The sequence below is a fragment of the Scyliorhinus torazame genome, chromosome 17 (assembly GCF_047496885.1).
Source record: "Scyliorhinus torazame isolate Kashiwa2021f chromosome 17, sScyTor2.1, whole genome shotgun sequence".
NCBI classification, from domain to species: Eukaryota; Metazoa; Chordata; class Chondrichthyes; order Carcharhiniformes; family Scyliorhinidae; genus Scyliorhinus; species Scyliorhinus torazame.
In genome coordinates, this window is record NC_092723.1 from 171,068,866 (window position 1) to 171,096,577 (window position 27,712).

The 27,712-nt window shown below is 43.1% G+C and overlaps 1 protein-coding gene and 1 pseudogene across 3 annotated transcripts in view; both read left to right on the forward strand.

Moving 5' to 3' along the window:
- parn (poly(A)-specific ribonuclease (deadenylation nuclease)) overlaps positions 1-25,262 on the forward strand; it is a 153,535-nt gene extending 128,273 nt beyond the window's left edge. For all 3 annotated transcript variants that reach the window (XM_072481641.1, XM_072481642.1, XM_072481643.1), the window contains 3 exons: positions 9,510-9,699; positions 15,332-15,528; positions 24,372-25,262. In XM_072481641.1, coding sequence (XP_072337742.1) covers positions 9,510-9,699; positions 15,332-15,528; positions 24,372-24,424 — 440 coding nt within the window. In that variant the 3' untranslated portion in view covers positions 24,425-25,262. The remainder of the gene's footprint in view (positions 1-9,509; positions 9,700-15,331; positions 15,529-24,371) is intronic.
- Positions 5,722-5,858, forward strand: LOC140394643 (U2 spliceosomal RNA; annotated as a pseudogene).
- Positions 25,263-27,712: the final 2,450 nt, after the last annotated feature.

A 27,712-nucleotide genomic window follows, 5' to 3' on the forward strand; every position in this document is an offset into this window, starting at 1 on the left:
GTTGTGGCCAGGTGCGTCTTCACGGACAGGGGGACGGATAAGAAAACAGGCTGGATTGATAGTGGTACAGTATTTAAATGTCAGGCGTGGATTGTTCAAAAGGTATATCTCATACCTATTCCGACGAGCTGCGGTAAGGTGCTGAGTCTGCAGTTGCCCCAATAGTGTGATGACCGAGTGGGAGCTATATACCGTAATATCCTGTTGGAGAGTTATATTGGCAGCAGCCTGCAAACTATTGTGTATCGCTGCCAAGATCTGGGTGCAAGCAGGGTGGCCCAACGCCACTGGATCAAGTTTGGAAGAGTAATATGCTACGGGCCGGTGCTTGTCCCCATGTTGCTGGGTGAGTACCGCTGTTGAACATCCTTCCAGAACAGTACAGTATATCTGGAACAGTCGGTCGTACAAGGGCCTACCAAGGGCCGGTGCTTGTCCTCCAACTCCCTGTTTTGTCCGGTTCTGTCATAGGCCAGGGTAACGTGATGCAGTGAATGGTCAATGTCTAACGTCCACCACTGGGTAGTGATAGAAATATAGCACTGTTGTCTCATCCTCCATGATTGAACCGTTACCCCTTCGTCTCCGCACTCTAGCTGTAGCTGGAAGATACACAGTAAATCTCGGGCCAACAAGTTACAGTCCAATCCAGTAGTCACTACAACTGATGATCTGCAGACTTATTCTCGTAAGTGACTGTCACAGGTTCAGAAATAGGATACTCACACACCTGTCCTTGGAACCCCGACAAATGCTGCGTGTGGTCGGATAGTGGTAGTCGAAGTTCTGATTGCACCGAAGACATGGCTGCTCCAGTGTCGATTACAAATGGGTAATGTGGATCTCTTATCTGCGGAGAAATAATAGGTTCCCTGTCCGATTGGCGAGTCCTTATAACTAAATTAGCTAGTCAATCCTGTGTTGGGAAAGGGTTTGCCTGGGAGAAGTCAGTGTACCTCATCTGTCCTCCCCTTGGTGGGTACCCCCCTCCTTTGGGTCGGGTAGTCTCCTTCTGCTGCCTGTCTTTTAAAGGGGCATTCCTGTTGCCAGCGATCTGCACGGCCGCAATTAAAACATGCATTGTTCCCTATATATCTGCCCCGTCCTCTTTTCCCAGTAGACCAATGGTCCCTCAGAGGGGCCGACAGTTGTAAAGCTGTTGGTGCATACGGTGGAGCTGAGGGTCCATTTGGGTGGGTTTGATATCCTACCCAATGTTGTTCCACCCACTCAAGGTCACAATAGTGGGGTTCCAGCTGGTAAGCCACCATTTCTGCTGCTGGTTGGGGTCTACGATCATCCTTTTTTATTACATACTCCGTCTTAATCTTTGTAACTGAGCCTCCTTCCTGGCCTATACCCTCCTTCCAATAAAATCTGACTGCCCTGGCCATTTGAGAAGGGTCGTTCCCTGTCCAATTCATGTTATTACATTTCACGGCAGTAGCCACGGAAGGTGGTAGGCAATGCATTAACATAGCACAATATTGAGGGGAATTCTGACCATTTTGGTATGGCCAGTCGCCTGACTGCCCACGGTAGATTTCATTAAAACGTTCCAGAAATTCCTCTGGCTCTTCAGTATTTTTAGGTTTGAGGTCTAAGATAGCAGAAATGTATATGGGCTTTTGAAATGTGACATTCAACGCATTCAGAATTTGTGCCCGTCTATCATCGTCCAAAGCATGGGCTTGCTGGAGTGCGGCGTGGCTAGCATAATTCAAGTGATTGAGATGATTGCGGTACTCTGCTGGGGTTAAAACCTGCTGGACTAGGGCCCAGAGGTCTCTAGAATCAGCTTGATAGACTGAGATGGTAGTTCTTAGATAATCCACGAAAGCAGCAGGAGATTTCTTCCTGTCTGGGATTGCAGCCATAATAGCCATCATCTCACTGGGTCTCCATGGGAAATAAACTTCTATCGTGGGCTGGGCCGTCACAGTGTCAGGGTTTGCTTTTTCCTAATCGGCAGCTGTCTCAGAGTCTCACTAGGGGGCACTCTAGCTGATTCCTCTGGCTCGTCCAAGACTTTGACGTCCTTCCCTGTCACTAGGGGGAGCTCCAGCTCCTCAGAACCATCCCCCCCTCCTTCTTTGTTCTCATACTTTTCTGCCCTACCATATCGGTCTGAAGGGACCGAATTGGTGGTATGCGTGATTGTTTCTGGATAGGATCAGACCCCCCCCTCTCATTGTCCGAGAATGGGTCCTAGAGCTAACTGGGCTTGTGGAACAGAGCTCCCCTTCTCTAACAGACAGTGAAGATGGTAAAATAGGACCCAAGCTATCAACCGAAGGGGCTGGAGAGGCTGGCATGATTTGAATCTGGGGAGCAGTGACTGGATATAAATTATGATACTCTGGTGGTTCCGGAATTAGTGCAGACAATGCTACTGGTGCAGTCGGAACTCTAGCCGACCTGGTCCAATTTTCGAAATCTTCATCCTCTGTCAATGCAAGGCCAGCCATTGAACTACGTAGCTCCCTTTTTTTTTTTTTACTCGAGTCCACCCTCTCTTTACTTGCGCGTTTTTTTGTGTGTTTTTTTTGATTGCACACTCCTTTTTCAAGATCTCCAGAGTTTTCTCGTTCCCCCTTTCACTAATTGGAATCCCCATTTTAAGGGCATTTTCTTGCCAACTTAATAACATGATCTTATCCCTCATGTTGACAATATTGTCTCCATAATCTAATTAACTCTTTAGCTTTCATACTTTGGCTCTTTTTATTAAAAAAAAATTTTTACGGTTTTTTTGGCCTATTTATAACCAATGGCAATTTTTGCTACTTGGCAAAATTATTTAAAATGTGTTCTTTTAAAACTTAAAATGCTTAAATTCAAATTGAATTACTGCAACCTACAAGCTTAGCTCTGATCTCAACTCAGAACTGAATTTACGATTTGCTTAAAACAAACGTGTATAACTTTACAACTTAATTAATTCTTTATCTTAACAATTTTTCTTTTAACAAGTTTTTCTTACATTCACAAAAATGTTGGCTGCTATCAATGAGGGAGCAGTTAGCTGCGGTGATTTATACCGGAGCAAAGTCAACTGTCATCTCCAGATTTCCACTTTTTAAAATGGTGCCAGTGTGTTTCTTTAAGTTTCTATTAATTCACAAATAAAATGAGATAAACATTATTTCAAGTAATTCAAACTTAAGATTCTGGCAATTTCAATCAATTGCTTGCTAAACTAATTCACTTTTATCAAAGAGGTGGAGAAATCCATTGGTTTCATTTAATGAATTCAAAACGTAACTTTGCTGGAGTTTCACTGACTCAAGAAAGGTATCCAATTACACCACAAGCTGCCTGTTATCTCAAGTTGCTGTTAACCCTTTGAGAGACTTCTGCTTTAACTAACATGCAGCATCCAGTTTGTTTTAAAATTTATCGTGTCTCGCCACTAAAGTCCAAGGATACAATTTTCGCTTAATCAACTATAGATTTAAAAACACTCATTGAACTAAACCCTCATCCTGAGGTCCCATCAGTTCTCCAAAAACACTCACACATGGAATTAAACCATCATTTTGATGTCCCATTAATCCCAAAACCGAATCATAACTCTCCCATGGCATTAAACCATCATTTTGATGTCCCATTAATTCCAAAACCGAATCATAACTCTCCCATGGCATTAAACCATCATTTTGATGTCCCATTAATTCCAAAACTAACCCAAAACCGAATCATCAATTATGAAATCCTATCAGTTAAATTTCTAATCCCCAGATCGACCTTTGATTTCGTCGAGACGATCTTTCCGTACCAACCGCGAGTGACCAGACTAATCAGACCATAAGAAGAGGGGAAAAATCAATGCGCGGTCATTTTCCAGCTATACATTGTGGGCCCTTTTCCACTTTCCTTGTCCAAAATCAGTCTAATTCTGATTTTGCGGTTGGTCAGAACCGTCTTGTGAAATCCCGGCTTTCCGGCACCAAATGACAAAATATTAAATTCTTTACCCGTCAGTCTGGCCTCAATAAAACTCTAGATGGATTTGTAGGCATAGCATTAGTTATTTTTATTCGACTTGCAAGTCTGACTCGTTTCACAAAAACCCAGAACACAAGCAGTCTCCTAGGTCTCCAGAATCGAGTGCTGTTGGAAACAAAGACATCTTTGCAAATACATTCAAATGGCATCAGGTTTCACATACACGATTCCCATAGGTCATCCTATACCCCTCCTGACCTGGCCATACACCCTAATTGGCTCACTTCTCATTCCTTCCCCTGGCCTCTTGTTACCCGGCATCCTTTTCACCTCATACACTAGACACCCCTCCCCCCTTCCTTGCCATGCTCTCTGAAATCCTTTGTCTGTGAACTAACCTGAATTAGACCCGCCGACATCTACATTACTGTAACTAATATATTTAAAGTAACTATTTTATATCACATTCGTCACTTAAGGGGTTTGAATATCTACTTGAAAGGACAGTAATGAGTCAGTAACTGAGCATTGCTCCACACATTCCTTCCCATTAAATCATCAACAGTGGGGGGGATTTTGTAGGCTTTGGAGAAATTCGTCCAAGTGGTATATGCTGAATAGAAATGCTTGAGGATTGTTCATGAGTCACATGCTCGTTGTTGGGCTGTCCTCGTAATTGTGGTCACTTGCAAGATCTTTTTTCCTTCTTGCTAATCTGCATTTTTTTTCAGTGAATTACATTGGCTCCCCACCCCCATTCAGTCAAAGCCATCCCTGTCAAAAGACCAAAAACCAACAATGTTTTTAAAATTTTATTATTTCGTAGGATATGGGTGTCACTGGCCAGGTCAACAATTGCCCATCCCTAAATGCTCTCGGGAAGGTTATGCTGAGCCACTGCCTTTAACCGCTGCAGTCCATACTGTGTGTGTACATCCACAATGCTGTCTGGGATCGAGTTCCAGGAATTTGACCCAGCAACAGTAGGAATAGTGATATAGTTCCAGGTCAGGATTGTGTGTGGTTTGAAGGGAGTCTTGCATCTGCTGCCTTTGTCCTTCTAGGTGGTAGAGGTCGTGGGTGTTTGAAGGTGCTGTCGAAAAAGCTTTGGTGAGTTGCTGTGGTGCATCTTATGAGTGGCACTCACTGCTGCCACAGTGTGTTGGTGGTAAAGGGAGTGAATGTTTAAGGTGGTGGATCGGGTGCCAATCAAATGGACTGCTTTGACCTGGCTGGTGTTGAGCTTGAGTACTTTTGGAGCTGCACTCATCCAGGAAAATGGAAAGTATTCCGTCACACTCCTGACTTGTGCCTTATAGCTTCTACGACAGGCTTTGGGGAGTAAGGAGATAAATTATGTGCCATAGATTTCTCAGCTATTGAGCACCAATGAGATGGTTGGACTATCTCTTGGAGATGGCCATTGCCTAGTATGTGTGTGGCACAAATCTTACTTTCTACTTATCAGCCCAAGACTGAATGTTGGCCAGGTCTTGCTGCATATAGGCATGGGCTGCTTCAGTATCTTAAAGGTTGCAAGTGGTGCTGAACATTGTACAATCATCACTGAACTCCCCCACATCTGACCTTGTGATGGAAGGAAGATCATTGATGAAACAACTGAAGATGGTTGGGCCTAGGATGCTTCCCTGAGGAACTCCTGCAGTGATATCCTTCGACTGAGATGGTTGTGATGATGATTGTAGCAGTTAATAAAAATGCAGCACCACTCTGCTTTGAAAATTTCCTATTCCTTTAAAAATATGTAAAGCCATCGCTTCTCGGCCTTTTGGCTAAGATCAAGTGTATCTGCTCTGCCTTTTGGCTCAGATCTGGTATGTCTGTCTTGTGGCGACCATGAATTGTATTCTATTTAATTAAAAAAATATATATATATATGTAAAGCCTTCAGTTCCACACTCCAACAATCTTCTGCGCAAAGCAATTTCTCCTAATCTCTATCCTCACTCTGTTGATGAGAATTTTCAAATTGATGACCACTCGGCACTCCTTCCAACCAGAAGAAGTAGTCATTTGCTTAATTTCTCCAAGAATGGAAGATAAACCCAAAGGACACTGTGCAACCCAGGAGAAAGGTTGATTAATAGTTATAAGAATGAGTTGCAGTAAAAGCTATTTAACGTTCAAGAATCAGCCAAATGAGTTGTGTGCTTACCTTCCAAATGGTGGAGGAAGACCATGCACCATGAGGATGAAGGTGTTAGGTGACCAACAGCAGGTACATGACATGGAGCTCTCGGAAGTGAGATTTTATGCAACAAAACCTTCAGGGTAAATGCAACCATAGTTAGCTACCCTATCCTGTTATCCGTGTAAGATTAAATTCATCTGATTCTGCCCGTATCGGCCTCCCCGAACAGGCGCCGGAATGTGGCAACTAGGGGCATTTCACAGTAACTTCATTGAAGCCTACTTGTGACAATAAGCTTTTATTATTATAAAATGCGTTCCCAGTAACTAGGAAGAGTTATAGACCAGCAAGGGTAATACTATTCTACTGCTCACTCAAAATAGGAGACATGGATTCCTTTGTGATTTCTGCAGCAATCTTCAAGTCTGATTGCAAACCATCCAGAGACAGCAGTAAGATCACTTTTTTTTTGTGATAATGCAGCTATTAACAGTATGGTGAGATGAATGCCCTATGAATCCCTAAGTTCATACAATACATCTTGGATTATTGGCTCAATCAATAATTCTCATTTTGTGTCAATCTTTATTGTCACAAGTCGGCTTACATTAACACTGCAATGAAGTTAGTGAAAATCCCCCAGTCGCCACATTCCGGCGCCTGCTCGGGTACACGGAGGGAGAATTCAGAATATCCAAATTACCTAACAGTACGTCTTTCGGGACTTGTGGGAGGAAACTGGAGCACCCGGAGGAAACCCACGCAGACACTGGGAGAACGTGCAGACTCCACACAGACAGTGACGACCCACTGTGCCGCCCATATTCCAATTAAATACAATATAACCCACAGAAACCTAATTTTAGACTGTAAATGCAGGTATTGCCATAGCTGTTCCCGTTATTACAAACCTCTATCTGCTTATGATTTATTGCATCCAATGTCATTCCAATTTTAATTCAAGAATCTAATAGCTTCAAGTGGATTGGCAACTCCTTAGCTGTGTCATAATATAGCTTTTTGGTTAATGATTAGCTTTACCTTTAGCTTTACCTTTTGAATATTTTTGTGGCTTTTATTTGGTTGGATGAATTTGGTTTGGAAAGAAAATCCCTTATTTTTGTAAATTTGAAGAGAGGGTCATACTTTGGAGCAACATTTCTCACATTGTTTAATCGTATTTAGCAAATTGGAATATTGTACTCACCGAACAGTTGGAATATTGTACTCACTGAACAGTTTGAGTCACAATGGGACGCGGCGCACTAAAGAGCCAGTTTAATGTGCTGATTCATCTGCTGGAGAGATGGCTTTGTGCCAAGACTTGGCACGTACATCAAAGGCAGTGTGCTGGAAACTAGCTTTGGCATGAAATAACATTGGTAAATTGTGTTCTATTGATCTGCCTGCAACATTAAATGTGTTTTTTTTAAAGGTCTTCCTATATGTCGTACTGATTGGATTGTTGGTTCTAACCAGCAGCAGCATGTTTCTTTGAAATTCCACACTTCCTGAAACTTGCAGGTCGTTTTGAATTGTCACAGGCATATGCGTAGTGGCATTATAATTGGGTGGCAGGGTATAGCTGAAGGTCCTTCAATTAACACCTTGCCACCTCTTTGTTTCCAGGGACCAGTAGGTATATTCACCACTTTTTTAATAACGTTTTTCGTGACGTGGTTGTTGGCCTCCGTGATTTAGCTGTACGCCTCTTGAAATCCTACTTGTTTGATGGTCGAGCACTCCGATGCAACACAACTGTGCTTTTGAAATTGTGAACTGTGGAATGGCAATTATTCAACATCAATTACTTTGCTGCATCTTTAAAGTTAATGGAGCAGCGGATTTGTACATTGTTCCCAACAATTCTCATCAATGCGTCACTGCTTTCCGGGTTAATTTTCTTGTGCTTTAGACGCACCTAAATAACAGGTTGCTGGTTGAGTTGCCGGATATGTCCTTATCTGGTGTGTTGCCCTTTCAATATAAGAGATGGAGTCAGAAGGGGAGAATCATCTGAGGAGTCTCCATAAAATGCTCTTCCACGTCTTGTGGCAGATCTTGCATTATGGCCAATGCCAATCCCGAGTGCCTTATCACCAATGCAGCTATGCTGATAGTACAGTGTATGTGACAGTATGGTTCTTCTCCTAGTGGTAGACACCATGAAGTAGGACTGTTGGGGGGTAGAGGTTGTGAATTGTTGACGGGCAAAACAAAGTATTCCATGATGGCCTTGCTTGTGATTTGAGCCAGTGACATAGAGAGGCTACGCAAGATGTCAGGTTTATGGGTAAGAGAGTTTATATGGGGGAACTCTGAAGGGAATGAGCAAAGTGAGTTACGATGGAAATTGAAATAGCCACGGATGAGGAGCTGATCCGTGCAGATACAGCGAAAGGAAGGTACTGAGAATATAGTAATGTGGACCTTGAGTAAATAATAGTGAATGAAGATTTTAAAGAGAAGGCAAGAGTGGTCGTACACTGAGATTCTCAATGGAGGAAATGGTGCTTGAAGAATGTAATCACGGTTTGATGATGAGGGCCATGTTGCCACTCTGTTGGTGTTGGAAGATCTAGTGAGGCAGCGTGCTTTCGGTAAGAGGCGAGATACTATTCATGAACCATCAAGGCCATGATATCAATTCAGTCGCCAGCATTATGGTTGACCAGGGCCTTCCCTTGTTTACACATACTGGAGAGATACATGATGACGGGTGATGATACACTGGCAGAGTCCACATGGTTAATGGTGAGAGAAGTGAGCAGTTGAGCAGGCTTTTGCCAAGATTGGTCCCAAATGTAAAGCTGGACAGGAATGTCAGTGAGAGAGCAGTCTGAACTTGATCTTGAGATAATGATGCATGCTGCAATGAGCCCATCGAAGGATGTCGAGAGGGACAAAGAGGGAAACTGTGGGTTCATTTAAGAGGGATTCCAATCTGGGTTGGAGCAGGGGAAGAATAATAGAGGGTTGAAGTAGAAATTTTGGGAGTTGCACAGTTTGGGAGAGGGAAAGTTTGAAAGATTGACTGGGTGATGGGAAGAGGTGAAAACAGCCGAGAAGAGCAAAGAGAATTGCGAACAGGCAATAGAAGTAATAGGCTGAGGTACAGAACAGCCAGCAAAATGTGTGCAGAAATTGAGCAGGCCTTCATGATGTCTAACAGATTAAATATAACAGTGTCATTTATTTGCACTTGCACATACATTGAAAATACAGCATTTCTGAAAATAATAATGCACAGCAAGCTGTGGAATTACCATCTAGACATGAATTGGTAACGGTCAAAGTTCACGATGAATTTTTAAAAACTTGTCCTGTCTATGCTCTATCTGATGACTTTTTGGACCTGATCCTTCTAAGACCTGATTCTTCAAATTATCTCATCTGTACTTCATTTCAGCTGTAAACACCAGCAGGTATGCAGAGAGTTACCGAATCCAGACCTATGCAGAGTATGTTGACAAGAAGCAGGAGGAGAAGCAAACCAAGCGGAAATGGACGGAAGAAAGCTGGCGAGAAGTGGAGAGGAAGAGGCTAAAGACGCAGTACGCTCCCCAGCCTTCCCTTAGCCAGATGTTTGATTTCAGCAGGTGAGTGTTACCAAATTGAAAAGACAACTGTATTCCAGAGCGAATCCACAGTTGCGAGTAAACAATGCAGTACTGGTTGTTTTAAAATCTTTGCATTGATTTTTCGTTAAGGAAAAATGTTAATTGGAGTTGAGTTATAGAATATTTCTTATAATCTTGAAATTCATATTTCTGTTCTGTAAGCTAAAGTGAAAGCATTCTGTGAAAGCTCTAAAGTTTATACATTAATAAAATTACAACTGTAAATAGTTAAATTTCCCAATATATAAATTAAACAGCTATTTGTAAACAGCTATATAACAGCTATTGGCGCAGAAGCCTATTTAAATTATTTTTGCGTTCTACATTTTGCACACGTTGGTTGGAGTTTTATTGAGCCGTTTCTTATTTTGGGAGGGAAAACCATTAAGGCAAAGAATGGGACAAAACAAAGTAAATGAACATGAGCCCTCTGACACACACACATTCAATTTGGGACAAGTGTTTAAATAAAACTTTATTTGTCAACAATTTGAACCATCAACACAGTTGCATTTTCCTGATGGATTCCATTGAGAGAATCTATTGGGATATTTGGTACTTATGACGTATATTGCTCATTGGACCTTTTGACCTCAGCAGGGACGTCAAACGTAGAATATTTGACTAACCATGGGTTGTAAGCCTTGCATTAATCTTCCCATTGGAGTGTGTAATGAGTGGCCAGCCTGATATCGGCCAGAGAAAGTTCAACGTTTCGCCCATTCTGTCTAATACACAAGTGTATACTGAGGAGAAATGGATTCCAAGTTGGTGCAGGAAACACATTTTTCCTAATGCTGAGTGAACTGATCAAGTGACAGTCACTTGTACAATATATTTGTACCACTCCCTGAATCTAAAAATCTGGGTTAGATTCCATCCTGGGCCTTCAAACTTACCTCCTGTTTTTTTTCTCTTTTCCCCCAAGATTACTGATTTAAACTTTCCGCTTGAACGTCCAATTCAAAGGTTGGGTACATCATTCACACATTCTGGTTACCCATTATCCGACCAATTTTTTTTGTTTGTTTCCAAAGTCTTGCTACGCTTATTTGATCTATCATTTTTCAGTTCTCCGCTCTTCAATAGCCCTGGTTGTCCATGTCAAGTTTTTAATTTGCTAAACTTGAAACAACTCTGCCTTCACTCACAATGTACCCACAATTGTCTATTGAACTGATCTTTATGATTTCCTAAGAGGGTTATATTATGAGGACTATGTTAAGAGGACAAGTTGCATAGAATACAAGGGAAATTGTATTCCCTTCGGTGTATAAAATTTAGGGTTGATCTAAAGAAGTGTTTAAGCTGATTAACAAATTTGATAGATTAGATGGAGGAACTATTTCCTCCGGCAAGAGTCCAGAATAAGAGGACATAACCTTAAAGTTAGAGCTGGACTGTTCAGGGGTGATGTTATGAAATAGTATTTCACAGAGGGCAATTGAAATTTCTAACACTCTCCCTCTAAAAGCTGCTGAGGCCAGGGTCAGTTGAAAATTTCAAAATGGATGTTGATAGACTTTTATACAGAACCAGGGCCAATAGATGCTGAGATCCAGATCTGCCGTGATCTAAACAACTGATCTATTCATTCTGAGACACTTAAGTGCGTCTCTCTCCTCTCCTCTCTGTACGTTTTTGACTGCTGTTTCATACCTTCTCGAGGAAAACCCTGCAACAAATTGTTCCTGGAAACCAGTTCTGCCCTGTTTTTTTTAATATAAATAGAGTACCCAATAGTATATGTTATAGAGTTCGGCAGCAGAGACTTTGACCATTTATTTCATTGTGAATGCATCCCAGTTGCCTCTATGATATTCCACAAAGTTTTGTTTTAAAGTTTTCCAATCAAGGGGCAATTTAGTGTGGCCAATTCACCTAACCTGCACATCTTTTTGGGTTGTGAGTACATGAGACCCACGCAGACATGGGGAGAATGTGCAAACTCCACAGGAAAAGTGAACCGGGGCTGGGATCTACCCCGAGTCCACGCCGCAGTGAGGCAGCAGTGCTAACCACTGCACCACCGTGCCAGCTGTGTTCTGCCCTGTTTAACATTATAGGTCAGCCAAGTAGAATTATATGTTGCTGATTTGATTCCTGTAACTATTCTTTCCATTTCTTTGGGGTATGAGGTCTTTTAGCTGTGGTGAAAGATTTCATACCTTGCTCCTTTTTTTGTTTTACCCAGTGGATGGGTGCAGCAACAATTTGTAAACACATTAGCTGGCCTAAATTTGACGGCCAGGGTATTTGAACTCCCTATACCTCACCTGGTCAGTTGTCCACCCTAAACGGGTGGAAACTAGCAGCAGGCCGGCAAGTAGGAAAGGAAGTTGGAAAAGCCAGAGACCGCCAGCTGACAACAGAGGAAGCCTTACCGCAAGCAGGTAAAGTGCTCTAAGGGGTTTCCGAGAGGGTCTTGCAGGAGGGGGTGAGTTCGGTGCGGGGCAGACCTCGAGGTTACTGTTGGGACCCACAGATTACTCCAGCTTTTCTTTTAAAGTATCCAATTCTTTTTTTATCCAATTAAGGGGCAATTTAGTGTGGGAAATCCACCTACCATGCATCTTTTGGGTTGTGGGGGTGAGACCCACACAGACACTGGGAGAATGTGCAAACTCCACACAGACAGTGACCTGGGGCCGGGATCGAACCCGGATCCTCAGCGCTGTGAGGCAACACTGTCGAGCTTCTATTCCTTGTGGATTAAAGTAATCTCCTTCCACTAAACTCTTCAAGGTGGTCAATAATTCCAAATAGATGGCAAATTTACAAACCAAAACAAGTATATTTACATTGAAATGGCAGTGTGAAAACATTTTGCGAGCATGCTAAAATGTAAAATATGTAACAATAGATGCAATGAGCAAAGCAATAATTAGTTTATACATTTCTGAAAGTCTTGGTGAGCTCTGGTTTCTGACTAGGCAGATTCTGTTCCAAGAATCTTCTGGTTCACTTATCAGTGCAGCATATTTTAATACATTGTCTCCTGCTAGCAGTGAGAGATAAGTCTTTTATCTGATCAAATTTAGAAGGTCTCCAAGTCTTGTTTCAAACTCCAGAATTTAACCTCTTGGTTGCCAAATATATATTTCTGTTAGCTGTCAGCATGACTCTGTTGGTGGCCTGGTCGACTGATTGTTCATAAAGGAAAATGGGTCCGAGGAACCGGCTAACAATTAAACCACTAAAAGTAGCCATCAAGTTTTTAAATTATAAGATGCAGTCTGATCTTTAGATTAAATTATCGGTTTTCATTTTGACATGTATGCACAAAAGCTGCAGTTGTAACAAATGTCATAAATAGTTATTCGTATGGGTTACTTGGGCATCTGTTAAACAAAATGCCACTGGTGTCTAATTACTTTCCACGAAAGCAGTTTGCTTTACAAGTAAAGCCATCCCTGGAGGCCAGAGGAGCATTTCCATTAAACTAATTTGGATGCTGTTCTCCCAGAATTAGAACACTTGCAAGTTTCTGCTAAATTTGCCCTTCCCCATCCTAATTGGAATCAGTTAGCTGTGCATGAATGTATGATTGAGTACTTTAGAAAAACAATCAATAATATTGAAGGCAATGGAATTTTTCAGTTCAGTGCTCTACTGTACAGAGTGGAGGCGAGCAGAATAATTTAAATAAGGAATCCGACATAATTGCTATCCTCTGAATCCTGAAAAAGAGTACTATCTAGGGGCATGTTACCAGTTTATTGACGTTTCTAACCTGTGGGAACCAAACGCTTCGATCTTTACACATCATATGCTGCTGTGATGATGCAAATTATCCAGTTAGTTTATATATGACTCCAGCAGTACTGTGAAGTAATATAGGAATTGGTGCTTTAAGCTGGCTTGGAAGCTGATGAGAGGCACCAGAGCCAGAATGTCTTTGTGCCAACTGTGTTCGATGCTGCTTATGAATCAAGGGATTGATATTTGGTATGTGTTTTTGTGGCATCAAATACAAGAATGCTCATGAGACCATTCCAACCTCCTCACACAATAGGCAATCATCGTCTCGGAATATCTAGGGCAGCCAGGAGGTGAGCAGTACTTGTACTGGCAGTTGCTCAACAAATGCATGGAGTGCTGCATCATCCTCTTGCTTTTCCAAGTGTCTGACATTTCTCATGGAGATGATTTGTTCATCGTCACAAGATAAAGAATTCACCTGCTCCCATCTATAGAGACAGATTTTGAGCAGTTTGGTTTGCAATAGGGATGCCTCCCACCTGCCAATATTAACAAAACCTCATCACGGGATTAGGGAATGTTGCACTGATTGCAGGAAGATGTATCACCCAATGGACCCCTGTCATGAATTAACTCAACAAATGAAGTGATTCCCAAATTAGCAATATTTCAGTGCAAAAGATTGCCATGTGTTTGTTTAAGTCAAAGCAGTTAAGCCAGAACTTGAAATGACCCCTTAATTTCCTGGATCAAGAAGTTCACAAATTTTTAATTAGATGTCCTTGTGTCCTACATGAGTGGCTAAAGCAAACTAGCTCTCAGGTCGTATTTCTTTGCGCACCAATTGGCCCTCGTATCCTGTATTGAAAATTTATTCCAGGCAAATGGAGTTGTTGGTGTTAAAATTCAACAGTTTGGTTATTAAGAGGGTTCATCTAATCACTCAAGGTTTAGGTCTTTTACTGGCCTAACATTTTGAGGCTTCCGCCTTTTACCAGTTTTTACCAGGGGGCAGCACGGTAGCATTGTGGATAGCACAATTGCTTCTCAGCTCCAGGGTCCCAGGTTCGATTCCGGCTTGGGTCACTGTCTGTGCGGAGTCTGCACGTTCTCCCCGTGTGTGCGTGGGTTTCCTCCGGGTGCTCCGGTTTCCTCCCACAGTCCAAAGATGTGCAGGTTAGGTGGATTGGCCATGATAAATTGCCCTTAGTGTCCAAAATTGCCCTTAGTGTTGGGTGGGGTTACTGGGTTATGGGGGTAGGGTGGAGGTGTTGACCTTGGGTAGGGTGCACTTTCCAAGAGCCGGTGCAGACTCGATGGGCCGAATGGCCTCCTTCTGCACTGTAAATTCTATGATTACAACTTTTTTTTTTAAAGTTTGTATTTTGCTTAGAAGCTTTGACCACTTGGGTGTGGCATTCAAGCCAGCTTAACCACTGCTTTTCTTTCAATGAGAATCATTCAAATCATTGAATTCATGTGGCACTTGCAAAGTCGAACCTTTTATTTGGCACTAAACATCTATCCAAGATTTGAATCTTACGCCAAATAAACTTATCAAGACCCATTTTGAGTCTGATTTCTGATGTCCTTGACTGTTGTCCTTGTTCCTATTTTAATTTAGTGAGTGCTTATTTTATGAATACTTAAATAAGTTAATCTACATAGTGGTTTATTTAATTGAACTGTCAACTACAGATGTGTCCATTCTTTTCAATAAACCACTGTTGGGATAATTTCGGCTGGCCTCACGCTCGATGACTGTGCAATAATTCTTTCAGCAGAAACTAACTGAAGGAAATTAATACTTGGAAAACAAATGAGATTCAGTGCATAGTGTTAGAATTTCACTGCGCAGTGATCAATATTACTGTATTGTGTAACATTTTTTTGTTACATTCCATTTTAGAACCAGTCCTATTGTGGAAAAGAGAAGCATGAGCCCTATCCAGGAAGAGACGGCATCTGATGAAATGGAAGAGGTTGAGGTTACAAGTAAAGATAGCGAGAGTGATTATTCGGCAAGCGACTGGATAGACAATTCGTTACTGGAAAGCAGAAAAATCAAGAAACCGCGGAAAAAAAAGGAGGAGCAGGAAAAAACCGGTAAATGAATGTGCCGCTTGAAAACATGGGAACCTTTCAGGTTCAGTGCGTTTAGGCAAGGGTAGTGAAGGAAACGTTAAGATGTAGCCATTGGTAGTTACAAAACTGTCATGCTGCTGTTTTCAACGGAAGGCAAGTTCCGTTCATGGATATTTCTGTCCACTGATTATAAATAGATGATAAAATCCAGCCCAGCATGTTTATGCATTTAACTGTTGCAAGTATTTAAAATGCTGCTGAAAAGTAAAAATAATAAGCAGGTGATCAAGAATTGACTTAAGCCAGGGCAGCACGGTGGCGCAGTGGGTTAGCCCTGCTGCCTCACGGCGCCGAGGTCCCAGGTTCGATCCCAGCTCTGGGCCACAGTCTGTGTGGAGTTTGCACATTCTCCCCGTGTTTGCGTGGGTTTTGCCCCCACGACCCAAAGGTGTGCAAGTTAGGTGGATTGGCTACGCTAAATTGCCCCTTAATTGGGGGGAAAAAATTAATTGGGTAGTCTAAAATTTATTTATTTTTTAAAGAATTGACTTAAGCCTTTTGCTTATTTTTTTTTTAAATCTGCGGAATGGATCACTAAACAAATCTCTAAGCAGGATAGAAAACTTACAGATAGTTGAAGTTAGGAGAATATCTTGGCTTTATATCCTCGGAGTGTTCATCCCTGAATTGGAATAACCTAAAGGAAAAATCAATAGTCAAATGATTCCCCCATTACTTTGGATGCATTGTATTCCATGACATTGTCCTTCTCCATTGTCACATTGTTTGCTCGTGAGGAAGAGGTATATATTATAAGTTTTCATATTTTGCGTGATCGGGATGTATAAGTGACTTCAAAGGATATTTTTTTTCTGTTATACATGTCCACTTATTCTGTTCTACGTGGTCTGATACTTCCTGCTCTCTCTGCAGAGGATGTAAAGGCTAGCACATGGTCCTAGATGTTTACACCCCATTCCTTGACTCTGAAATTAATGGGCACTGCTGTGGACATTAACAGCACTTAGCTCAGGGCGACAGTGGTTAGCACTGCTGCCTAAGGCACTGAGGACCTGGGTTCGATCCAGGCCCTGGGTCACTGCCTGTGTGGGGTTTGCACCTACTCCCCGTGTCTGTGTGGGTTTCACCCCCACAACCCACAGATGTGCAGGTTAGGTGGATTGGCCACACTAAATTTCCCCTTAATTGGAAAAAAGAATTGAGTACTCTAAATTTATTTTTTAAAAACACTGAGCTCAATATGATCATCTCCAGCCTATGATGCTGGCTGTGAGAACAGGACAAATAATTGCGTACAGTGTGACAAGTAATGCTGAATGTGACTTCAAGGAATAATGATCTGCTCTTGGGAATAGTTATTGGGCTCAGTGTTATTAGTGAGCATCACAAAAGAACTGACTTTAACTGCAAACTGCATGATCCTTGCCGGTTTCAGGGCATTGTAACTTGGACATTAAACATTTTTGAAGAGGGTGGGTTGATTGTATGCACTCGTACAATAATTGGCTAAGCATTGGGAAAAGATATCCAAGCTTCTGGGGCATAATTCACATGGGAGGTGTCCATCTCTCAAACATTGGAAATATGCTTAAGTAAATTTGAAAACCGAATAGGGGTCAGTAAAGGGAAGACTTGTTGATGGTAAAAGTGACCACCAACAGTGGCCACCAACAGACTAAATTCACTGTGGTTAATGGCTAATGGCATGTCTTGAATTATTAAATGGATGACAACACCATGTGAAAAATCTTACTTTTATTCAATAATGTTGGAAAATAAAAGAAAATGGAAATTGAAGCTCTGATTGCAACTGTGTCTAGGACATTGCCGTTACCACGTATGGGGGGCTATTTAATTGCCAATTCCTTGTCAGATAGACACGACTCAACCTCGCGAGCAAGACTGTGTTACAACTGTCCATTAGGCAGAGAGCTCAGTGGTTAATATGCGGAACCATACTGGTCAGAAAAGTCTTGTGTTTGATCCGTGGGGTCATTTGGGTGGCTGAGTTCAGCCAGAATGATAATGGGCACACTGCAATTAATCTCAACATTCATGGGCTACAGAGGGGAAAACTATCCGTGTTGTTCTTTCTTTAGATTCCTGCAAACTAATCCCAAGTAAGAATGTGCTGTGTGAAAGAAAATCAGGATTAGACTTTAAGGAAGTTGAATACTTGATCTGCATTTGGCGGTTTGGGTCTGTAAATGCAGGATGGTCACTTGAGCCAGATACTTGAAGAGCTTAGCTGACCCGAACCATCATCATCTTGGGAAAAGGTGTGATTGGAGGGAGGAATTGCTCCCACCAGGTGCTGGCTGTAATATATAGAATCTTCACAAGTTTCCTTACCAAATTTCTTCAGTCCTTGAACTCGAGGAAATAAGCCAAGATTACCAATTTGTGGGAAGTCTGTCTTGGACATTTTCATGGTAAGTACTAATGAGCAATGCCAATTTAGTCGGATGACTGGAATGGTTAGCTACTGCATGGATACGATACAAAATAAATCTGGTTCTGGAGTCCAGTGAAATCTGTTTTTTTGTTTTTTTTTCCCCCCCCACCCACTCCTCGCTCAAGGATCTTGGTTCGATATTCCACAAATTTGTTACTTCGGATGTGTCCTGTGAACTTCACTGCATTGGACAAAGCTGGCTTATGTAGTTTTGTTTCAGTAAGGAGAAAATGAGCAAACAGAAAACCAACTTGTTGGCAGGATGTCTAGTGCACTCCATACTGGACTACTTATAACATTCTGTTGCGCTTTTGCTATCTTGTAGGTAAGGGATCTCCTGAAATTGTCACTTTGACAAGAGCCATGGCAATCTTATCTTCTTAAGATTGTTGCTTGCACCAATCCTTTGTGTTGACAAGTGTTGCTGTTGGCACATACTTCAGCTGAGGTATTGAATTTTGTAACATTACTCCTTGACACAGATTTTCAGGGAAAGTCACAAAGCCCCTCTAGTCTGTCAAGTAATCCAGTAAGGAAATATCAATCATCTACCTTGGGTGGTGTTTTTTCCCCCCCCCAATGTCGTTCAACTTCATTCTTGTGGTGTTCTTTTCATGTATACACCTGGAAAGTACTTTATGTTTTTGGGATGCTGTTAATAAGATGGGGTTAACTTTTGCAGTCATGGAAAGGGGATGAAATTACTTGTACTATATATTTTTAAAACAAATTACAATTTAAAGATGTGCAGGTTAGGTGGATTGGTCATGCTAAATTGCTCCTTAATGTCCAATGTTTGGATGGGGTTACGGGGATAGGGTGGGGAATTGTTTTGGGTGGGGTGTTCTTTCGAAGGGTCGCTGCGGACTCGATGGGTCAAAAGGCCTCCTTCTGCACTGTAGGGATTCTATGATTTGCAATTCTTCAAATGAGGGCCCACTTTCTTCACCGCCATACTTGTTGCCCTCTTTGAGATTTCTCACTCTGCATTTTTTCTCGGGGTATGCTATTCTGATCCAGCTTTACTTGGATACAATTCCTTAATACTCATGTTAAGTGTGGTGATGTAACTTTACAAGGGTGTCTTTGCCACTGAAACTGGCAAATGAAATGGAATTTTCCGCTCTTTATTTCAAAGCAATTTTAAACATCCTTTGAATTCCTTATTTGAAATGGTTAGCAGTTGTCTGGGAATGTTGGTTAATGCCTCTTGATTCCCCACATGCTTTTGCTTTGAATAGTTTTGAGAAAGAAACTATCTTAATTTGTTCTTTGTATCTTGCTTCCAACCGGTCGAACAGGATTTGTTTGAGACCCTGACTGTTGATGTGTGCCTCTAGAGAAGATAAATCCATGCCCCACTAGCTGAGAACTAGGGCGGCACGGTAGCACAGTGGTTAGCACAGTTGCTTCACAGCTCCAGGGTCCCAGGTTCGATTCCCAGCTTGGGTCACTGTCTGTGCGGAGTCTGCATGGGTTTCCTCCGGGTACTCCAGTTTCCTCCCACAGCCCAAAGATGTGCAGGTTAGGTGGATTGGCCATGCTAAATTGTCCCTTCGTGTCCAAAAAGATTAGATGGGGTTACGGGGATAGGGTGGAGGTGTGGGCTTAGATAGGGTGACCTTTCCAATGGCCTGTGCAGACTCGATGGGCCGAATGGCGGCCTCCTGCACTGTAACTTTTATGACCTATGAACTTATTAAAGTTAACCGTATCCAATGTCAGGTGGTATTTTCATCTTTGACCTTAAAATTACCTAATGCCTTGAATTAGTAGGTAATGCATAATCTGTTTTATGTGGAGCAAATGATTTTATTTTAAATGCCCATATGCTTCCTTAATACCCATGTTAAGTGTGGTGATGTAACTTTACAAGGGTGTGTTTGCCACTGAAACTTGCAAATGAAACGGAATCTTCTGTTCTTTATTTCAACCAATTGTCAGGCATGTTGGTTTAAAGTTGGTATATACTTTGGATATCTTGAAAACCTGTACTTAGTTACAACAGAGCTAAGTTCCTGAAAGTGCATTGAGTGCTTCTGAGGAATTGAGAGTGGAATGCTATGGTTGTACTTGAATGCACAATGGAATAAATATTTAGCAATTCTCATAAATGCCAATGAATGCAAATGGCCAACTCGCTGCAAAGTATAAAACAGCAGAGTATAACACTGACTGGTAGGAAACCCTTTTGTCCCAATTTGGCTTTCAGTCTAGCAGATGGAAAAGGTTTTTGAGCCTGCCCTATAATCTGTGCACAGTAACTAACATCCTTCTGCAGGAGAAACTTTAACAAGACTTTGATAAAGAGAAGCTGATCAATTGAACTTGTGTGCTGACCCATCATTACAATGATATTTGGAAGTAGGCTGGTTTTCAATCTATATGTAAAGGTTTCCACCCATTGCCCCAACATCTCTGTCTTTAGGTACTAGCCGAAAAGGGCATGAGTGACGTAGACATTCTGTGTTGGGCCATGGTTATGCTTGGCAAGGTACTGCAGTTGTTTGTCATTGCGTTCTTCTGATGGCTAGCCAGGAATCCCTTGCTGTATGTCGTAGGCAAATTGGAAGGATTTACAGGTTGATAACTGTTTAGTAAGATTATGTACACCTTGCACGCCCATCAGGTCCTGGGGCGGGGCTTGAGCTCCGAGCTTCTGGATCAGACAAAAGGATGCTACCAGACCTTAATCCCCCAATATGAAGGGGACAGTTTAATATATGGAAGAATAAATATTGTGAGAAATTATCTGTGCAAAGCTAGGTTACAATTTCACAGGGCTCCAGTATCCTTGCTTTAAAGTCGGGGTTCACAAAAGTTTTCAACTGCTAGGGGAGACCAGACTTTTAATGAGACTAATTTTGTGCTGTTCAACTTGATTCTGTGCCTTTTTTTCCAAAGGAAAAAATTGAAATAACTCTTTATTATGTTTTCATTGGTCGCTAATGTGAGGTGTGCAAGCTGAGAACCTGAAATACGGAATAAAAAAGGGTTCGCTTTTGCATAAGGATTACAATCCTCTCTCTTGTGGACTATTTACGATCCTCTCGAGTAGCTGAAGACTGGTTCCATCAGAACCATCTTCATATCAGTGTGCACACTTCCTAATTCAGCATGCACACATACAAATTACTGCCCAGGATTATATTTATTCCAAGGGGGCGGCACAGTGGTTAGCACTGCTGCCTCACAGCGCCAGGGACCCTCGTTCGATTCCAGTCTTGGGTGACTCCATGTGGAGTTTGTATGTTCTTTTCCTCCGGGTGCTCCGGTTTCCTCCCACATCCAAAGATGTGCAGGTTAGGTGGATTGGCTAATGCGCAGGGTTACTGGGATAGGACGGGTGAATGGCCCTAGATAGAGTGCTCTTTTGGAGAGTCATTACAGACTCGCTAGACTGGCTTCCTTCTGCACTGTAGGGATTGCATGGATTTTTCAATGGATTCATGTTCAGTCCACCTCTTTCATTAATCATTTATTTTTAGAGCAGCACAGTGGCACAGGGTTAGCATTGCTGTCTCACAGCACCGAGGTCCCAGGTTCTATCCCGGTTCTGGGCCACTGTCCATGTGGAGTTTGCACATTCTCCCCATGTTTGTGTGGGTTTCGCCCCCACAGCCCAAAGATGTGCGGGTTAGATGGATTGGCCACACTAAATTGCCCCTTAATTGGAAAAAATGATGGGCACTCTAAATGTTTTTTTAATTTATCATTTTTTTTATTTTCAAAAATAGCTGAATCCTCCCATCTCCTTCAGACTGCAGCCTTTAGATGAGTACGTAGGACATCCGCTTGTAGGAAAATACATGCCTTTTTTCACACTAGTAGTGCAGAATAAAAATGATGAACCTTGCGTTGACATCTAACTTTTTCACCATTGTAGCAATAGTTGTAAAGTTGGCCATCACAAGTGAAGATCCAGTTCATTGCCTTTGCCGACAGGCTGTGCAAAGGAATCAATGGAAAAGTTAATTTAACGTCTTGGTTGCGTGGTCTATGGTCATGATACAGGAAAAACAAATGTCGTAAGGAAGCAAGGCGAATCAGCCCATGTCATAATTAGTGACTAGATCAAAGTGACGATGACTCCGGCCTAGTTCTCTAACAAGTACTCCACCACCAACCTCGTGAAATATTTTGCTTCAGTGAGAATGGGGACATTGAAGGCTTAATGAACTGATACTGTGTGCCCTGCATCACACTTGAGTGTAAGAATCATTTGCTTTGAGTCTTTTATGAGGCTTGCATGCGTTGAAAATAATTTTGTCTTTCTTTATAGAATTCATTATATCTCTGTCAGACTGTAGCCAATTTTGCACACCATGCCATTTTTCCAAATTTGTATTGTTAAGATTAGCGTGTGCTCTGAGCTTTTCCCGCAAGAGCAGAAATAAGTTTGCTTGTTTTTCAAAACACCCAAACTGTTTCAAAAGTTTTAAAAATTTGTTATTGAGTTGAATAGTTTAGAACTGTGTAGAAAATGTCAAACTCTTGTTTTCTTGATGGCTCTGTAGGGAAATGTGCTGAATGGAGAAGTACTGATGAGTCATCCAGAGGAGAAAGAAAGACTTTGGTTTCTATAGAGCTTTTCATAAGCCCAGGAAATCCTAAAATGCTATACAGTTGATGAAGGACTTGAGAAATATAGTCACTAGCCAGTCTGTAAGCAGCAATGATTCATAAACAGGAATAGGATAAAGACCAACAAACCTGTTTTGTGATGTTGGTTGAGAAATAAATATTGGTCAGGGTGTAGAACGTTCCTGTTCTTAAGAATAATGCATGGGAATTTTTACACCCATCAAAGAGGGCAGACAGGACACCATCCAAAAGTCTCTGGAGTGAGGTTTGAACCTGTGACTGTTTGATTCCTAGGTGAGAGTGCTGCCAAACGAGCCATGAACATTTCTCTTGGATTCAGACCTGGGTGTGTGCTGTCAATCAATCTCCGTTGGTAGGACAGTGGAGATTATGCTGTTGATGCTACTTCCGCCAAACCAAGGAAGATAACAATTCCGAGATCCCTGCTCGAATAGTATCTGGTGACAGCTGTGAAGTGCAAGTGCAGTGGCTAAGTGGCATTGTTCACACAGCCACATGTAAAGAATAACCAGGGTATTGGAGGGCTCTTGCTGTTCTGTGGGACCCCTTAACATTTAAAGGCATTTGCGGGGTAGGTAGATTGGCCATGCTAAATTGCCCCTTAATTGGGGGAAAAAAGAATTGGGTACTCTAAATTTATTTTTTTTAAAGCTTATCACCATCCAGAACAAAGCCTGCTTGTTTGGCACCCCATCCACAAATATTCACTCCCTCCACCAACGACGCATAGTGGCAGCCATGTGTACCACCTGCAAGATGCACTGCAGGAACTCATCAAGGCGCTTAGGCGGCACCTTCCAACCCATGACCACTACCATCTAGAAGGACAAGGACAGCAGATACATGGAACACCACCACCTGGAAGTTTACACCATCCTAACTTGGAAATGTATTGCCGCTCCTTCAATGTTGCTGGGTCAAAATTCTGGAATTCCTTTCCCAATAACGCTGTGGGCGTGCCTACACCCCATGGACAACAGCGGTTCAAGAAAGCTCACCACCACCTCCACAAGGGCAATTGGGGATGGGCAATAAATGTTGGCCTAGCTCATGTTGCCCACATACCATGAAAGAATTCTATGTTTTGAGGATTGGCAGGAGGAATTTGAACTAAAAGTGGGATGGGGTGGGGACGGCTTAGTGGTGCAGTGGTTCGCAGTGCTGTCTCACTGTGCCGAGGACCCGGGTTCAATCCTTGCTCCGGATCACCCTGTGTGGAGTTTGCACATACTCCCCGTGAATGCAATGGGTCTCTCCCCCCACAACCCAAAGAGGTACAGGGTAGGTGGTTCGGCTGTGCTAAATGGCCCCTTAATTGGGGAAGAAAAAGTGGGGTGGGTTGTGGTGAAGGGATGTGACCAAGATTGATGGACTTTCTCTTTTGGCTTGCATGATAAGTGTTTGAAACTTAGCCAATGCACCTATAATGCTGTGAGCTTCAACGAAATGCCGTTTCCGGCCCTTAGCGCAAGTGTAGGCATTATGTATGGCCGCATTTGTAATTGTCTGAAATACAGAGTAATAGTCTATTTATAGGCAATCAATTACAGTTTCATGGAGAATTTACTTCTGTTTGTCTGTGTTTTTTAAAGGCTTAACAAAATGTAAGGATGATCTGACCTTGTACAGTGTTGCTCTATTTACTCATGGTTTGTACTATGGCATTTTCAGTACCGTGCCTGTTTACCAATGTTTAGTACGACATATTTAACTGGCAAAGTTTTCCTAACACAGATGTTGTACTGCATACAAACCTTATCTTTACTATTTGTTTTTGAAATAGGCAGCAGTGTAAATACCCAGGCCAAGTTGTTTGAAGTCCCAGACACATGGTGACATGAAGCATGTTGGATGAACAAAGTGGTATCTTCCAGATAACTCCGTGACCAGATGCGACATTTGCAAGCCATACTGATCCGAGAGCTCCAATCTTCATGTGGTACAAGACAACTTTAAAAAAAAAAAAGTCTTTATGTAGAAAGTAGTTTGTTTTAACTGTACAAACACAAGCCAATGTTTCATTAAATGTTTTAGTCGGGTTTTTTGTGTTTTTGAGAATTAAATAGGGTTTGATTGCATTTCGAACCTTCTATCGGTGTCAACAGTTTCACGAGTTACATTTCAAGCCAGTCCTGTACCACTGATGGCTTAAGAGCAGCAGCCAAGACTGGAAGCTGCCTTATGCCAGCTACATGAATTGTTTATTTTGGATTCCAAACAAAATAATCACTGTTCAGCACTATTTCTTTTTAATATATATTATATATATATATATATATTTATATATATAAATATATATAAATATACACGTGTGCATATTACATCAGTTGTATTTCAAGTAAATCTAATGACTTATTATCAATAATGTGACCTGACTTCTACATTCAGGTTTTGTATCTTTTTTAAAGGATGACCAAAGCATTGTCATTGTCCTTGCAATAAGGACAGTGACTCTGTTCCGCGATCCTTTAGTTTATGTTAACTGGTGTGGACTGTTTTTGTCAGAAGATGCATTGTGCACCAGCCTTTATTTGTATGTATGTGTGCGTGCAAAAGAGACTGTTTTCTTTTTTGGGGGGCAACGGTGAGTTTTGTATCATATTTAAAGTTTTTTGTATCATGAAGAGAATTGAAATTTCATGAAGGAAAATTAAAAACAACTTTCTTACTACAAGTGACATGCTCTTTATTTGTTTGAAGGTCTCCGCTTGCAGTGTATGGTCCGAAGCAAGTGTAGAAAGTGTGTGCGCAGCCTGCAGGTGCACACAAACAGGCAGGCAGGGGTGAGGTCCCAGAATGAGAGAGAGGGAAGCAAAGAGAGAGAGGCGAGGGAAGCAAAGAGAGAGAGGAGAGGGAAGCAAAGAGAGAGAGGAGGGGGACCAAAGAGAGAGAGGAGGGGGACCAAAGAGAGAGAGGAGAGGGAAGCAAAGAGAGAGAGGAGGGGGACCAAAGAGAGAGAGGAGGGGGACCAAAGAGAGAGAGGAGGGGGACCAAAGAGAGAGAGGAGGGGGACCAAAGAGAGAGAGGAGGGGGACCAAAGAGAGAGAGGAGGGGGACCAAAGAGAGAGAGGAGGGGGACCAAAGAGGGGGAGGAGGGGGACCAAAGAGGGGGAGGAGGGGGACCAAAGAGGGGGAGGAGGGGGACCAAAGAGGGGGAGGAGGGGGACCAAAGAGGGGGAGGAGGGGGACCAAAGAGGGGGAGGAGGGGGACCAAAGAGGGGGAGGAGGGGGACCAAAGAGGGGGAGGAGGGGGACCAAAGAGGGGGAGGAGGGGGACCAAAGAGGGGGAGGAGGGGGAAGCAAAGAGAGAGAGGAGGAGGGGGAGGAGGGAAGCAAAGAGAGAGAGGAGGAGGGGGAGGAGGAGGAGGGGGGGAAGCAAAGAGGAGGGGGGGGAGGGAAGCAAAGAGGTGGGGGGGGAGGGAAGCAAAGAGGTGGGGGGGGAGGGAAGCAAAGGTGGGGGGGAGGGAAGCAAAGAGATGGGGGGAGGGAAGCAAAGAGATGGGGGGAGGGAAGCAAAGAGATGGGGGGAGGGAAGCAAAGAGAGGAGGAGAGGGAGGGAAGCAAAGAGAGGAGGAGAGGGAGGGAAGCAAAGAGGATGGGGGAGGGAAGGAAAGAGGAGGAGGGGGAGGGAAGCGAACAGGAGGAGGAGGAGGGGGGAGGGAAGCAAAGAGAGGAGGGGGGGAGGGAAGCAAAGAGGTGGGGGGGGGCAGGGAAGCAAAGAGATTGGGGAGGGAAGCAAAGAGATGGGGGGGGAGGGAAGCAAAGAGGAGGGGGGAGGGAAGCAAAGAGGAGGGGGGAGGGAAGCAAAGAGGAGGGGGGGAGGGAAGCAAAGAGGAGGGGGGGAGGGAAGCAAAGAGGAGGGGGGGAGGGAAGCAAAGAGGAGGGGGGGAGGGAAGCAAAGAGGAGGGGGGGAGGGAAGCAAAGAGGAGGGGGGGAGGGAAGCAAAGAGGAGGGGGGGAGGGAAGCAAAGAGGAGGGGGGGAGGGAAGCAAAGAGGAGGGGGGGAGGGAAGCAAAGAGGAGGGGGGGAGGGAAGCAAAGAGGAGGGGGGGGAGGGAAGCAAAGGGGGAGGGGGGGAGGGAAGCAAAGGGGAGGGGGGAGGGAAACAAAGGGGAGGGGGGGAGGGAAGCAAAGGGGAGGGGGGGAGGGAAGCAAAGGGGAGGGGGGGAGGGAAGCAAAGGGGAGGGGGGGAGGGAAGCAAAGGGGAGAGGGAAGGAGTGAAGGAAGCAAAGAGGAGGGGGGAGGGCAGCAAAAAAAAAAAGAATGTGCAATTTTGCGAGGTAGGGAAGATGCCTCCGCTTGTGACAACAACTAGGGACCATAAATGTAAGATGGTCACTAATAAATCCAAACGAGAAACCTCTTTGCGCAGAGAGTGGTTAGAATGTGGTATTCCTAATACACGGGCAGTCGAAGCAACTAGGATAAGTGGATTCAAGGGGAACCTAGAGAAACCTGCAGGGGAAAAGAATAGAAAGCTATGTTGATGGAGTTAAGGTGGGAAGAGGCTTGTGTAAGGCATTAACTTTTACAGGGACAGGTTGGGCCAAATAGCCTGTTTGTGTTGTAAATACTTAGTTTAGATGAAATGTTGCAGTTTTTAAAAATTGTTGTTTAACCATACTGTAATTGAGTAAAATGTGTTGAAGTGTTACTAAAAACAAAATGTGGTGTGTGGAGAGAAAAAGGTCATCAAGTGGAGACATTGGGCTAAATCCTCCGGTCTTCAGATTGTCGGAGACCGGATATACGACCAAAGATGCACGTTGGGCCCGCGTGGAAGTCCTGGCACTTGGGATTTGCCTGGAATGATTCAACTTCCAGTGGGCAATTCCCCTGCTCAATGGGATACTTCATGAATGACTCCGACTCGTGAGTTAAAGAGTCGAAGGCTTAGGGCAGTTCCTTGATCCCTACCTGAATAGTTACCCAGGAAATGTTAAGACTGAAACCAAATTTAACATCTGGTTAACTAAACAATTGACCACCTGACTACCCATCCGATTACACGACCTGACTACACCACTTCTGACCTTGCTATACCCCTGACTACCCTCCTGACCACCCACCTTAGCAACCTCGCCCCTTTACCAGCTACCCCCTCACCCATCAACCCATTCATTTGC